Source organism: Centruroides vittatus, unplaced genomic scaffold (genome assembly GCF_030686945.1).
Source record: "Centruroides vittatus isolate TY-2023 unplaced genomic scaffold, ASM3068694v2 contig_941, whole genome shotgun sequence".
Taxonomy (NCBI): Eukaryota; Metazoa; Arthropoda; class Arachnida; order Scorpiones; family Buthidae; genus Centruroides; species Centruroides vittatus.
In genome coordinates this window covers 883,076-899,705 of record NW_027122625.1, presented here as the reverse complement: position 1 = coordinate 899,705, position 16,630 = coordinate 883,076, and the positions used below count along the sequence as shown (strand labels likewise).

Sequence of the window (16,630 nt, the reverse complement as noted above, 5' to 3'; positions counted from 1 at the left end):
ACTTGTAGACAGAAAAAAGTATATGTTTAGAAATTCAGTATATAGGAAGAACACTTAAAAGTCAATTTACATGCTGAAAGTCTCAAAGGACCCATTAATGTATCTTGTACTGAAAAATGCTAGATAAGGAATTAGAAACTATGGAGAAGACAGCCCTTGACCATAGTCTAACTAGGATGATGTTTAATGAAATTGTGAAGAGAGTTCTTAGGAAGAGAAATGAAGGTAAGACGCATAAAAGGAAAAGAAAAAATAGCATGCATTACATAGAAAGTTGGAGAAAACCTTTCTATAGAAAATTAGAGAGAGAAACAAAAAAAAAAAAACACTGTATTTAAAAGAAACTGTACTTTATTTGATTTGACAAAGACAAGAAAGAAAATAGCACATCAAGTGTATATGTTGCACCATTAAGTGATAAGAGATGGGCAAATAATGTGTATGTGGAAGCTATAAAAAAGCAAACAAGGCTACAAACTAGAGGCACACAGAAAAGACATCAGGATGAGAAAAACACTACCATAGTGTGTCTAGAAGACCTTAATAATAAAGTTATGGTGGCAAGGTATTGTGGAAAGGGACAAGAATGGTAAAAGAAATATGAGAGAGGAGGCTTGGAAATTGCAGAGAAAAATGGATATATGAAAATAGTTTGACAGAAAAAGTAATTAATGGAAAAGACTATAAAATGTTACCAAATAGTGATAAATAAAATCTGTTATTAATAGATATGCAGTTCTTAAGACTAAGATGGGACTTTTTGTAGGACATGAAAGTAATGATCCAGGTCCAATATTTTTGTTAATTTATAGTCACAATTTTTTCACTGATTTGAAAATGCAATTGGTAAGTAAGAAATGTTGTACAGTACATAAAAGATGAAAGAGGTGTTGCAATGGTCTGTTAGAAATGTACAGTACATGTGAGTGAATGGAAAGTGTAAGTAATTTTCTTAGTGTGGGTAGCATAGTTAGGGGTACTTTTCAGCAGATTATATTGTTTATGTAACATCTACTTGTTGTGTAAACTAAGTGATAACTAATCAGCTTATTCATTGTGCATCTCCTGACAATGCTTGATTGCTGAAAGTACTGAAGAGAGACTTGTTAATAAAATAAACTCCAGCAAAAAAGTGTTTTGTTTTATTATATGAATCAGATTATCATTATTTATATAAAATATTTCATTTAAAACTTATTTAAATATTTTTTAAATACTCACACCCGCAAAAAATTTCAAATTTTCTTCTACATTGAGAGAACTGCAAAATATATTAAACTGAGGACAAAGTCCAAGATTTTTTCGAGCTTTTGATGTTTCTGTTACAATATTTTTCCCATTAATTAATATTGTTCCAGAAGTAGGTTTAAATATCCCTAAAATTAAAGTTTTATAGCATTTTATATATAATATTCAATTTTTATTTAATTATATATATAAACAAATTTCATTTTATTTGAATAACATACAAATTTACCACATTAATGTTGTACATTAATTTATTCTTTAAATTAATGTACGATTTTATTTTATTAGATTATTTAAATATTTAAGTATGTCAATAAAGTTTATTATAATATTAAGCAGTTAACAACTGAAAATGTATTTTAGATTTTCTTGTTACCATGTATCTTTCCATAGGTTAGTTTGGACTAATCACACATGATTTCTTTTTTCATTCTATTATACTTCAATCTATATTCAGATTTTTGAATATTGTATATCAAACACAATAAAATCTGTTATTAATAGATTTTATTTTACTTCAGCCATAACCTTCAGCTTGGAAGTATATAGTTAAAAAGAACTCATAATTTAATGCAGAGCATGCAGTCAATGTAGAATCATATGTGTATTATTATTAATTATTATATTTGTATTTATTTTATTTGTGTATTTTTATTGCAATTTATTTCACTATATTTATCTTGTTTAATTCTAATTAGACAGTTTCTATTTTGTATATTTTTGAATTTAACATAATGTTCAAAACACTTTGAATTTAAATTCCTTAGTGATTCGAAAAGATCAATAGCAAAAGAGCTATTGTATATGTTAAATTAACATTAATAACCTGAGGATGATCCCGAGTGGGTTGAAAACATTTGTTCATCGTAATAAACAAAGTCTCTCAGTAATAAGGTGTGTTTGATATATATTATATTATATTATTTATCTAATATAAACTTATATAAATTTTATTAAACTACAGAATAGAAAGATAACATAGTAACAAGAGAATCTAAACTACAGAAAAGAAGATGAAAAGTATTAGAAATAATTGAAAATGTAGAGTGACAGTTTGAAAGTGGAATACTCTTGGAAATATAGTGGAAAGGCATTCCACTTTCAACTGTCTATGCATGAGAATGACCTGAAAACATTAGCATTATTTAAATTTCACTATTATTAAAGGTACAGCTGAGTAACCATAGTACCTAACATCCTATATTGTTTCCAATAACAATACTTAACATTATTATACTGGGCTAGTAATACTTGTTTAATTCCTGTCATTTTAGTTATTGGGTAACAGTTTATATAAATACTGTATTTTACAGACTATAAGACGCACCTGAATTTTGGAGGCAATTTTTCGAAGGAAAAAGTGCGTCTTATAGTCCATAAAATATGGCAATATATACAGTAGAGAGTCGTTAATCCGAATCAATTGGGGACTAGGGTTGTTCAGATTACCGATTATGTACGAAAAAATATATTAACCTGTCCAATGTTCAAATTTTTCTCCGTTGCGTGTTGCTTCGTGTTGAATTTTCGTCAATTTTAAGCCTAATGAAAATTTTTATAATAATAATCGATGCTATTGTATCGTTAAAACTTATTTCTTTATTTTGTACAAACAAAATAAATATATTGAAGAATATAAAAACATGAAAACTATACTTTAGAAGTAAATCTAGTATCAAAAATGTTCGATTCAGAACGACACAGTCCGACTGAAAATCGTTCGGATAATTGTCGATTCGGATTACCGGGGTTCGGATTAACGACTCTCTACTGTAGTACAAAAATTGAATCTGTCAATTCAAAAAGAGTTGATGTCTAGAGAATCTACTTTTTTCAAAAACTGCAAAAATCTGAATTTTATAAGCACATTGGAAGATACAGTCTTTGTAATTAGAATAAATGACAGGTAATACTTAGTTTGTTCATTTACCACAGTGGAAACTGTGTTTTTGGTATGCTTTCTGCAACAATGCAGAACAAAGGGCATGGATTTCAACCTGTTTTGAACTGAACAAGTGACAAACATTTTATTTCTTGAAAATTAAAATTTCTTTTATTAAATTTCCAGTGTATTTCCATTTCATTTCATATGCAGATAACTTTCTAACGTTTTTCTGAATACATGACAAAAGTTCATATATAGTATATGCAAGGGCATACTCAGGATCTGAACTAGAGGGGGGCAACTCATATTAGTTTTGAGGAAGTGGGGAGGGAGAGTGAAACATGACAATTTCTTACAAAATAAAACTCAAAACTATTGAAAAACTGTTTTTATTATTCATTAACTTATATAAAGTGGTAGCATGTTAATTAGCAAGGACCTACTACCTACCATGTAGTTAACTGAGTTTGATTTTTATGTTAGCAATAATCTTGTCGAATTTACTTGATAATTTTTCTATAACTTTCTTTTCCACCATCTCGGGGTGTTCTTTCACAAAATTCCGACGCACGCTCATAACACATACATAATCCAGTCAGTCTTTCTTCTCCCATAATGCTCCTAAGCCAGGTCTTCACTCTTCGAAGCATACTAAAGGATTGTTCTACAGTCACCGTAGTGCACAGAATAGTGCTCAGAATTATGAATAATTTTCTCACGGCAGGAAAAAATATTAATTTTGTTAAACAGGTTAATGACTTCCATATCTCTTCATTTGTTTTCTGGTAAATTCTTCTTCATCCACAAATTATACCAAAGGTCCAGTTCTCCGATGACATCATCCAACTCATAAAAATTTTGTAAACAGTTCTGCATTCTTGTGTAAATTTGTGATACTAATTTTAGTTATGTATAAAGAGTGTAGTTTTGTTAATGCAAAGACTGGAGTATTTTCTTGGGAAAATTAAATATTTAATGATGTAGTAAGTGAATCCAGATATGGTATAATTAGTGAACTTCACCAGTGTTCATAGTCATTGTCTGATGGCAGATTGCTCTTATGTTTTTGCTTATGAGCAGGACATGAAACACAAATTTCTATTTCCAATTCCAATGCCATGTCTTGTGCTTTTTCAAATAATTCACCAGTGATTCAATCTTTACCAGTGATCCTTACGGTCGTTTTTAAGTTTGTCGAGAATTCCTGTAATGTGTTCTTTTCATTTGCAATTAAATCCATGGTCTTTGCTTGCAAGGCATTAACTACAGGTTCCAAATTGCTGAGTATTTTGCTAAAGTAATTAAGGCAATAATGAACAATGGTTTCATAACCACTGGATGCAACTGGTATGCAGATTTTCTTGTGACATAATTTCCCTCTGTAGATAATTTTTCTAGCCTTTTCACAAGCTCTGGAAAATTTAAAAAAAATTTTTGAATTGATTTATATTTCTCTGACCATCTTGTTTCACACATTCACAATAATTTGAAGTGTAATTCCTACAAGCAGTTGATTCCATGAAATAGTTTATTGTATCCATTATAGTGGGAATAGTATTTCTAATTTCTGGTACCTCATTTGCATCGTTTACCACAAGATTGAGTTTGTGGCTTGAGCAGTGAAAATATAATGCTCGAGAATATTTCTTCCTTAAAATTGCTTGTACGCCACTCTCATTGCCTGCTATTGTAGAGCATCCATTGAAACCAAATCCAATGCAATATTCTGGTGGAAGATTATAACTAACCAAAAAATTGTCAATTGCTTCTGCGATTGATGAGGCATCTTGTGCTTTTAGTTCCATAAAACCTATAAATTCTTCTCAGATTTTTTCTTTGCTTTCATCGTAGAGTTGCAAGCCAATTGATACTAAATTGATACATCTGTGCTGTGTATCAATTACTACACTTTAATTTTTCTTCTACAGAGGGACAGTTGCCCTCCTCTTCCCCTCACTGGGTAAGCCCTTGAGTATATGTGAGGAAAGCTAAGTATTACACCTTTTTTTCTCTTACACTCTGATGAGACATGACTGACAGTTTCACCACTCAATATATTACTTAGGTATCCTGGTGCACTTTCAGATAAATACTTAAAGATTTTATCATATCATGAACCTTTTCAGCTTTAACAGGTTCTTGAACATCATACCATCTATCAATAGGAGCAACTAAGTTTGATGTCATTATTCCACAATATGTAAAAGCTGTTTCCATTGAACTTGCTGGCTTGAATTTCATATTTAAGGTGCTCGTTATACTGTTACATTCTCTTTCTTATTTTCATTAAGGAAATAAATTTAATTAAGCTACAAAATGACAAATTTTTCCAGGATTAGCTAATATGATTCTGTTACTGCCAGATGGTGACTGGGCAATTCAATAAGTTCTGGGACACCATACCTTGATTTGTCTTAGAATTTCAACATACTCTTGTGCAGCACTGAATGGAAATTTTAGCCTATCTTATACACACATGATGCAGATTGTCTTAGAGATTCAATTTTACTCATAAAGTGGACATCAATAAAATGTGGACTTTGTCCCTTTTTTGAGTTGGCAGATTCAATTATATTTATCAGTCATTTTCATTTTGAATTAAATATTTCAAAATATCAAAGTATTTATAAAATTAAAACTTGAAACAGAACAGAAATTTCTGAACTTTTACCTGACAAAATATTCATAATTGTTGTTTTACCAGCTCCATTGGGACCTAAAAGTACTGTAATTTGACCAGCATGCAAATTTAGTGATACATCTTTTACTGCTGTCTTGAATTTCCAACAACTCCTAAATTTCTATAATAAAAGAAAAATACAGTAAAACCTCACTTTATGACACTCCAAAAATTTCCCTATAAAACTGCATAAGTTTTAATATAAATGAAACTTTATCTTGGTGGCTACTGTCCACCTCATTTAAGTAATTAAGATAAGTGCAGGGCTGTTGAGAGGAGAATCTGAGGATTTTTCCTCAGTCCTGGTAAAGATTTAGGGGCCTATAGGTATTCCTATCCCTATAAATTAATGTTATTTTTACTAACAAAAATTAAAATTGTTTAAGTAAGACTAATTTTTTTTAATAAAGAAACATTGTCTGCATTTTAGTTAAAAAAAAAAAAAGCCTGCAAGGTGATGAAGGAAGCTGCTCTATCCCACATCTCAGACAAGCTCTCAACAGCCCTGAGGAATTGTAATAAATTGATATTTATCTCCCTTTAAATGGACAACAGAATAAGAAAGCCCAATGTTTCTAAACTCAACATATTTTTTAAGGTACTTTAAATAGAAATGAGTTTTGTTGTTATAGTTTTTGGAACAGTCTGCAGTTTCCTCCTATAAATGACACTCAAATAAAATCATCTTTATTTACACTAGATGAATTAAATTTATCTCTACAATTTAGTAAGAAGAAAGACAACTATATATTTGTTCAATAATTTTATACAAAATCTGATTGTATTTTGCAAAAATATAACTGTAAATCAACAATGATCACTCTAGATCACTGATATGTCACTTGAAACACTCAATGAAGAAAAATATCGTTGAGCCTGATTTAAATGCTAGTTTAATTATTAACACTTTTACCAACACTCGGACACTTCTGCGTACCTAGTGATTTCTGTTTAATGACTTTTTTTTGTGAATTTTTCTGCTAAATACTGTAGTAAAATAAAACCTTTACCCCCATTTCTTAAACATATTGATTCTATCTATGGGTACTAAATATTCCATTTGGTACTGTACTGTACAATACTTAAATGAACCCTAATGCAAAGTATTAATAAACTACTCTATGTGAAACTACTGTACTCTATTAATAAACTATTCTACTCTTGATATTCTGTATAATGCAAAAGATATAATATATATATAAAATATCTTTTTGCCCCGTGGACACTAAAAGAGCCTCTTTATGACAAGTGCATTATCAATTCAGCCAGGCCCGCAACAGGATGAGCAGTCTGCAAGGGACAGGGTCCAAGCCCAACACATCTTGATAGACCACCCTGAGAAAGTGCTAGTTTTTTAGATCCATCTGGATTTGATCCCAGGTTCATCATAGTGATAGCCTGCCACCTGAACCACTTAGCCATCTGGCCATCCGGATACAATGTTGTATATCTATTTTATTTATTTATTTGTTTACTTTTATAATCTGTATTAGGCTTTTACAGTATTCTCATTACAGTTCTGTATATCATTTTTCATAACACCAATTAAGTGACCCCTTATGGTCAGAAATTGTATATACCAAAGGAAGCCACATAAATAAGTTTTTACTGTATAAAATATGATAAAGTGGATTTAACACTAATTGTTACTTTTAGATTATAATCAAACTTAAAAAACTAAAACTATTGATTTTGATTTTTATTCTTTTATCTGCCTTATATCAAAAACAAAAAACTTACACCAAGGACACTCAGAACAAAAAGACAATCGTTTATTTTTTTAAATCAAGCTATGCATTCAGGTAAGTTTTTTATACAATGCATCACCCCTCTTTAAGCCATAAAATAAAAATGTAGAAGTTTAGTTTACAAAAAACAAAAGCATCAATATAAACTTATAACTGCCTTTTTCTTTGATATGAAAAAAATAAGATGAATTACAAATTTTCCACTTGTACATCTTCAATTAATTGACATTCCTTTTTTGTGCACTTTTATCTTTCACAATATCCAACTACATTAAAATCCTCTATAAAGAGAAAGGCATGTATTTATTTAGGTTTAAAGAACATGTGGCAATTATACATGTAAACAATACCATTAATTTAAATAATGGAATAGAAATAGAGGGTGCATGGTTGGATATTATGTGAGATAAATTCTCACAAAGAAAGAATGATAGTTAATTAATGATGTACAAGCAGAAAACTTGTAATTCATCTTATTCTTTCTGTATCAAAGAAAAAGATAAGCTGTAAGTTTATATTAATGCTCTTGTCTTTTCTAAACTCTAAAATTGTGTTTAATAGCCTGAAGAGGGGTGAAACATTGTATAAAAAACTTACCTGCCATGCATAGCTTGATTTAGAAAAAGAAATAATTGCTTTTTTTTGTTTTGAGTGTCCTTGATGTCTCTCTGATATAAGGCAGATAAAGGGATAGAAAAAAATTGTGGCTGTATGCCATATTAACGTATATATGTATTTAATAATTTAAGTATAGTTTTAGTCCTCTCTTTTGTTCTTTGTTTATTCCTCCTTCAAGAACTTTCTTTCCTAACACTTTTCCCTTGGGTGGGATGACTGATTTTGGGAACCACTAAAACAATGGAAGAAAAGAGGCCCTGGGATCGGTGAGACAAAAAGGAGAGACATTCTTGGGTTGAGCTCTCAAAGAGAGTAGACGTAAAAAGTGGTGCTCCAGGTCACGAGTAGGAATGACGAGGCTTTGAGTGTCTGAGAAAAAGAGAAAATAGACTTTTATCATAGTTATGATAGAAGGTATAGCAACTGAGTGCAAGAGGAACCATAAAAGATGAGGAGTGATTTTCCAGAGAAAAGTTCAGCAGTACCACCCAAAACTGTGAAGGTCAGAGAAAACCCCAGGTATTTCGCTTCTCACTATTCTCTATTCTCCTAAAATCTATCCTCCTATCATTTCCCATCTTCCTGTAGTTTTTAAGTTAGTATATAAGTACTAGTTATAGTTTTTTGATCATTTGTACTTATTTTGCCGCAAACAGTGTTCCCTTTGTTATTCCTGCCATTTGTTTGTATCAGGCTGTGTTGTAATTGCCGATTTTGGAGTTGGAATCCAAAAGAATCTTGTACAAACACACAAAATAAATATTGTTGCTGATTATTTTGTCACATTTCCTTTGTCGATCCATGTGCATTTCACATGCAAATACAACAAAATTAATCAAATTTTTAGTTTTAAAAAATTTTTAAGTTTGGTTTTAAGCTAAAAGCAACAAATAGCTTTTACTGTGTTTTAAATCATTGTAAACATTATAATAAATTTAACAACTATACTTCTTCCTGTAGACTGGATGAAACTTAATTCTTTCTTACACGAAAAACCTTGACAATCCAGTGTTTTTATATACAACTGCTAACGTTTTCAACCCCTTCGGGGTCTTCATCAGGCACAGCACAAAGGTAGTTTCAAATGCCCGTGAATGGAACCAAGAAACCAAAGCGAGTTCTATTCCAATTTTTGAAATCAAAGAAATTGGAAGATAAAAATGGAACATTATGCACGAGCTATTATCTATTATCTACGCCTGCGTACTATTTACGTTCACCGCTCTTTAAATTTAAAACAATTAATGCAATATTAAGTTATTTGTGGGTGTGGGATTCCCTCATAGCAAAATTTCCATGCTTGCGAGATGTTGATTGCATCCTTGTAGTTGATGCACGTGTTGTGCAAACCCGCTTTATATATCTCTAGGGTCTCCAGCGTTCTGAGTTGGTCCGTGTGTTGTGACATTCTGATTATACGGGCGTTTTTGAGGTCGGCAGTGATTCCCTGCTGTGTGGCATACGTTGCCAGTGTGGTAGATAGTTTATTATTGGCAATGTCGTACCTGTGCTCTCGGAGTCGCTGATGGAGGGAGCGTTTGGTCGAACCCACGTAGACCAGACTTCTATTAAATCTGTCATCCCACAGGGGAACCTCATATACGCCCGGTGCGTGTTTCATGTCCAAATTGTCCTTCCCATTTCGAAGTAAGCTGTAAACTGATCGCGGTCTCCTGTAAGTTATTTTATTTCGGGTGCTGGATGCGATTTCTCTGTATATCGCATCTAAATGGTGGTTGTACTCAACTATTTTTCTTGCACTAATATCTGCGGATCTTACCCCGGCTTGTAGGTTGTTACGAGTATTTCCCCGTGCGTACTTGCGTGCCATGTTGTACACTATTTTTCTATCATAACCGTGTTGAGATGCCACTTCCTGGATACGGCCTAGCTCGGCCACTGTGTCTTCATACTTCGAGTTGTGCGTGAATGCGCGCTTAATTAGTGCCCTAAAAGCCGCTATCTTATACGAATATGGATCCTCCGAGGAAGCTGGGATGAACAGAGGTACATGGCATTGTTTGTAAAATACTTTATGAGTGATTTTATTATCTCTTATTTGAATGTCCAAGTCGAGGAAATGTGCGGAGGTGTTGCTTTTTTGTTCCAATTTAACGCTTAGCCCATACCCGTTGGTGTTCATTGCATTGATAAACTCATTTATGTCTGGTTCTGCCTTCCATATGATAAGGATGTCATCTACATACCTCCTGTAGAGGAGGATGTTGGTAAGGAATGACGGGATTATTTGTTGTTCAAGTCTCCTGATCACTAGCTCGCATAAGTCACCCGATAGTGGGCTACCCATGGGGACACCTCGTTTTTGTACGTATGTTTTGTTATTAAACCGGAAAAAGGATGAGTAACAGAGGATATGCGCCAATTCTAGTATCTGTTTGCGGTGTGTATAGGCGTGTGGTCGGGCGAGTAATATATCCCTGAGCTCGCAAAAGCACGGCTGTATTTTAATGGATGGGAACAGTGATACAAAATCAAGAACGGTGATACACGTTGATTCTGTAGTGGTAAGAACCCTCAATGACTCCACCAGTTCGATCGGATTCCTGATAGCCCAAGGGTACGCCCTCATTTGGTCACACACAAGTTTGTGTATGGCCGATTCTAAAGCCCTGGTGGGGGATCTGGCCTTGTCTAGGACTGGTCTGAGAGAGGGTAGGTCCTTATGAGTTTTGGCAAAGGCGAACAGCCTTGGAACGTCAGGGGACGCCACAACCGCCCTACGCAAGCCCCACTCTCCAGCTAACTTGGTTTGTGTGAAACGTTTCACCCTTGCCTGTAACCTTTGGAGGTATCCATCTTCCGCGTTTTCACAGTCAGTGTCATTGATGTATCTTTGCATCATAGCCTCGTATGTGCATCTCTTCATTAGTACCAGGGACTTGCTTTTGTCAGCTCTGAGGATAACATTGTTTTGTTGCCTTAACCATTTCCTGGATGCATGTATAAGGCTCCAGAACCCGTCATCTTGCCTCCTCTTGTTGTTTTCGCTTATCTTGCTCACCACTTTCCACCTGTAATATTCCTTTTGGACCTCCGGAAGCCCGGTAATCAGGTGTTCCACGTCAGGCATAACTTTTTCTGGTTGTATGATATGATCCCCAGGTGCATACAGCGGTCCGTGTTTTAGTGCACGAGTAAGGTACGTAGGGGGGGAAATATTGTCCCAGCAGACCAGCGAGAGATTCTGTGACGTCTTCTTAGGCTTCTGTTTACCAATAATCCACCTCAATTTCTTTCGATATCGTTCATAAAGGCTTCTTTGTAGAATTTCTTGATACAGCGCTACCTTCCTGTTTAGCTCGATTAACATTGCAGGATTTTGTCTATGCATAATATTCTCTAGGTTAATCAGAGTTTTGAGTTTGGAGAAAACATTTTTTCTTACTGATCTTATGGCTTTTCTCAAGCATAATTCACGTAGCTTCGGTAACAGCGATTCACATCCCATCGGGAGTCTGATTCGGAACATCGACATAGGGTATACGTTTCTGTTCCTGCACTCTATAAGAAACTCCAATTTGCCCTTAGCTCTAGTTAGGGCTAACACCAATTTTTTGTATGATTTAGCCGGCATAGCTTGATATAACAACTATACTTCTTCCTGTAGACTGGATGAAACTTAATTCTTTCTTACACGAAAAAAGGAAGTGGCATCTCAACACGGTTATGATAGAAAAATAGTGTACAACATGGCACGCAAGTACGCACGGGGAAATACTCGTAACAACCTACAAGCCGGGGTAAGATCCGCAGATATTAGTGCAAGAAAAATAGTTGAGTACAACCACCATTTAGATGCGATATACAGAGAAATCGCATCCAGCACCCGAAATAAAATAACTTACAGGAGACCGCGATCAGTTTACAGCTTACTTCGAAATGGGAAGGACAATTTGGACATGAAACACGCACCGGGCGTATATGAGGTTCCCCTGTGGGATGACAGATTTAATAGAAGTCTGGTCTACGTGGGTTCGACCAAACGCTCCCTCCATCAGCGACTCCGAGAGCACAGGTACGACATTGCCAATAATAAACTATCTACCACACTGGCAACGTATGCCACACAGCAGGGAATCACTGCCGACCTCAAAAACGCCCGTATAATCAGAATGTCACAACACACGGACCAACTCAGAACGCTGGAGACCCTAGAGATATATAAAGCGGGTTTGCACAACACGTGCATCAACTACAAGGATGCAATCAACATCTCGCAAGCATGGAAATTTTGCTATGAGGGAATCCCACACCCACAAATAACTTAATATTGCATTAATTGTTTTAAATTTAAAGAGCGGTGAACGTAAATAGTACGCAGGCGTAGATAATAGATAATAGCTCGTGCATAATGTTCCATTTTTATCTTCCAATTTCTTTGATTTCAAAAATTGGAATAGAACTCGCTTTGGTTTCTTGGTTCCATTCACGGGCATTTGAAACTACCTTTGTGCTGTGCCTGATGAAGACCCCGAAGGGGTTGAAAACGTTAGCAGTTGTATATAAAAACACTGGATTGTCAAGGTTTTTCGTGTAAGAAATAATAAATTTAATATCAACAATGAAATTAAATTACAAATAACTGTTACACAGACAATTAAATTATTCTGTTATTAAAGTACTGTTAAATACTTTAAAAACTGAAAATATAATAAATAAATAGGTGTATACATTTATATGCAAAGAATTTTCTTTCTTCATATATTCCTCCATATTCACATATAAAGATAAATAAAAAATCTTGCAACTCAATCAAATATAAAGTGATCTTCAAAATAAGAAAAATCTGATATCAAAATAAAATTCTATAAGCTTGATAATATAGAGTTTTATAACAGGATTTTATTATATTTGTGAATTACATTTCAAAATAAAGCATTTGTTTCATTTCATTGTATAAGTTTTGGAAGCAATTATTGTGAAATGTATAAAAAAATTTTGTACCTTTGTTAGATGAGAAATAATGACAGTACGTTTTGATCCTTCTGGTTCCTTTTCAAAGTAAGGTGATGAGAAATTTTCTATTTCTGCATATTCTTTAGTTTCATTACAGCAACTTGACCAATAAGAAGGCTAAAAATTATCATAATACAGTTAAAACTATAAATGAATATTTATTCAAATTTCTATTTAATAATAAATTCACACATATTTGATATAAAATAATAAAGTATTAGGAAGATATATTGTAATTTATATTTAAATTTTATTTTATATTTGAAAAACTGCTAATAAGTTATGATTTCATTATTTCATATTATTGTATAATAATAAATCTTTGATACATAATAAAACAATTTAAATATCAAGAGATAAGTACAGTAATTATTAAGAAAAAAGTCTGAAAGTAAATAAAAATAAATTTTTAGCTTGTTTATTAATTTTCTCTTATAATATTCTCTTATTTAACTTATAACTGCCATGATTTTTGATTTGCTAAACTGCCAACAAACATAGTTAATAAGTCATACCACACATGGAAAAAATTCCTAATATACATTCATATTAAACAGAAAATTATGAAATATTGTAGACATAATTTTCAAAGAAATATAAACTTCTTACTTGAACCAAATAACCGGAGTAAATTGTTTCTTAGGTGCAAACATTTTCGATGCCCCTTCTGGGCTCTTCTTCAGGCATTCCAAATCCATTGCTAGCTGTTCTTTAAATTTTAAAGCTTCTTTAGAATGTATTCTATTCCGTATTCTTAATGCACACGCATTCCATTTAAAGAACAGCTAGCAATGGATTTGGAATGCCTGAAGAAGAGCCCAGAAGGGGCATTGAAAACGTTTGCACCTAAGAAACAATTTACTCCAGTTATTTGGTTCAAGTAAGAAATTTATATACAACCCGGTGTATTCAGTAGTTGAATAATTCAAAGAAATATTTTACAAAATAACTTTTTGTTTTATAACTATTAATAGTATAACTATTTAAGCCAAACAAATGTATAACCATGCTTTGTATATATAACCAACATATAAATTATTTTATTAACAAAATATAATTAATAAAATATTTTGTGCTTATACGTGTACTTACAAGAAAACAAAAATAAAATGGTTTTGGTACACCTGGTTTCCATGGCCAAACAGAATCCAAATACCAAATTAATACAATATAAATAAGACTTGAGACAACAAACATTCCAAATATTAATCCTATATTAAAACCATCTCCATAAACTGTTAGTGATTCCAAAACTTCTTTCCAATAACAACCACCCTCTATAACAAAATATATATTTATTAAAAGATTACATTTCAAAATTTGCATTAATGATTTTTATAACCATCATTAAAACATAAAGCCAACTACTGCCATATGCAGGGCCGGATTTACCAATCCAGGGGCCCTGGGCACAAATTCGATGGAGTCCCTCCTTTAAGAGTAGGCAAATTTGATGATTTAGAAAATTTACACAAAATACTGTACTTTCAATTAGATTTGAACTAGGAAGTAGTAAATTTCATTTAAAAATAAGGTTATTGTAAACATACATATATTTTATTGTGTAAAACTGATTATTTTAATTTAACTGAAAAATATCTATGTGAAATTTTTTCCCGAAATTTTCCGATGTTTCATAGGTTTTTTCCCGGGTTTGGTTTTCTTTGCCTGTTGCCCTCATGATTAGGCCACACTAGGCTGTCGAGGTAATAGAAAAAAAATTATGTTTAAACATAATTTTTTTTTTAGTTTTGTGGGGGCCCTGGGCACAGGCCCCAAATGCCCTTATGTAAATCCGGCCCTGGCCATATGCCGTCGGGCTATATAACATTATATAGTTTGATGGCATATGGCAGTGGTTGGCTTTATTATTAATGCATTGGGTTTTAGTAGAGTTGTTTGATCATTAAAACATGTTAAAATACAAATCATCTAATTTAAATAGAAAAATGTTGACAGTATTTTTAATTCAATAATGATAATAGATTAAAAAGATATGAAGAGTCTATATCATACATATTGTGATGTTCGAAACAAAAGGTAATTACAAGAAGCGGACTTTATTTTTGCATACAAACAAGGAATTTACAGGCTCCAACTCTTACACAAGTCCCAGGTTTTCTTTTGCGAGACTGATATATACAATGAAACCTCCGCATAGGGGGATGTCATCACAATTTCTATTTTTCGTTGGTTATAAAATGTGATGGTACAATCACGGACCATATTCTTAGCCTAGTATATTAATCTACTTATAACTAAATTAAGGAAATATGCATATAGATAGAAGAAAGAAAGAAGAATTTGTAGGACAGGGGTATCCAAAATCTTGACTAATCTTTCAATGTGTTGGTTTGGATCCAATTCTAATGTCTTTGTCGATCTGCTGCTCCGAACCACTCTTTAAGTGTTCATGATAAGGGATGTTCTCAGAGATGTCTTCCCTATAACACTTACGGACGAAAACTTCTTATGTGTTTTTTCCTCTGATATTGCTCTCAAGCTCTTGTCAATGCTGAAATGATCCAGAGCCTTCCTTCTACACCTCTTGTCTTCTCAGTGTCCAGCCAAAAAGTGGTTCTCTAGAATGAGGTTTTACCCTCAGGGTTTCCCACCCTCTATTGTCTTCTCCTCCACACCTTGGTTTAGAAGGGTTGTGTATGAATATGAATATGGAAATTCTCAGAATATGGAAAACAAAAGATACACAAGAACAAAGGGATAATGAAAGATTATAAATAAAATATGATATAAAACTAACATTATACATAAAATATGGCATACTGCCACAATATATAGATGATCATACATACAGTTTAGAATGGAACAATGGTAGTTTTCTTTGTCCCAACTGTTCCACTGTTTTAGTAAAATTTTCACTTTTGTTCTGTTTTTTGAAAATCGAAAATTCATTCTTGATCTTTCTTCTCTCTCTATATGTAATTGGAGCAGAAGAGATTGAGAGAAGAATATACAGTAGACCCCCCTATAACACAGTAGATACGTTCTGTGTTATATGAATTCATGTTGTACGAGTCACTTAAATACATGAGCCGTTCACAGCAACATCATTCTGGCGGTCTGGAGGGGGATGATATTTAGTTCTTAACCTGAAGAAGGCCTTCGTGGAGGGCAAAAATGTTAGTTGGTTCTCTGTCGAATACAACACTGTAAAAGGTTTTTGTCTGTGACTTTGTGTTACTTACTACAGTGTTAATAGTAGAAGATGTTTATTGCCTGATAAGTTATTTTTCTGCAAAAAATTCACTGAACTTTGGAGACATCATTAATATAAATATAATTTTTATGGCCGTTAAATAATAAATGGTTTTTAGTAGGTCTGCTGCTCATTTAAACTCAACGGTTTGTGCAATGTCTGCTATTGGTCCAGATTCAACCAATCCTGTTGTGACACAAGTCGGCGATGACATTTTATTGTGTTATACGAGACTCTTTTAGCATGTTATACGAACA

The 16,630-nt window shown here is 33.0% G+C and overlaps 1 protein-coding gene across 1 annotated transcript in view; it reads right to left on the bottom strand.

Moving 5' to 3' along the window:
* LOC136984953 (phospholipid-transporting ATPase ABCA3-like) overlaps positions 1-16,630 on the bottom strand; it is a 113,666-nt gene that overhangs the window by 67,015 nt on the left and 30,021 nt on the right. The window contains exons 7-10 of the mRNA XM_067282101.1: positions 14,249-14,433; positions 13,145-13,273; positions 5,805-5,934; positions 1,222-1,376 (exon numbers count right to left, since the gene is read on the bottom strand). Coding sequence (XP_067138202.1) covers positions 1,222-1,376; positions 5,805-5,934; positions 13,145-13,273; positions 14,249-14,433 — 599 coding nt within the window. The remainder of the gene's footprint in view (positions 1-1,221; positions 1,377-5,804; positions 5,935-13,144; positions 13,274-14,248; positions 14,434-16,630) is intronic.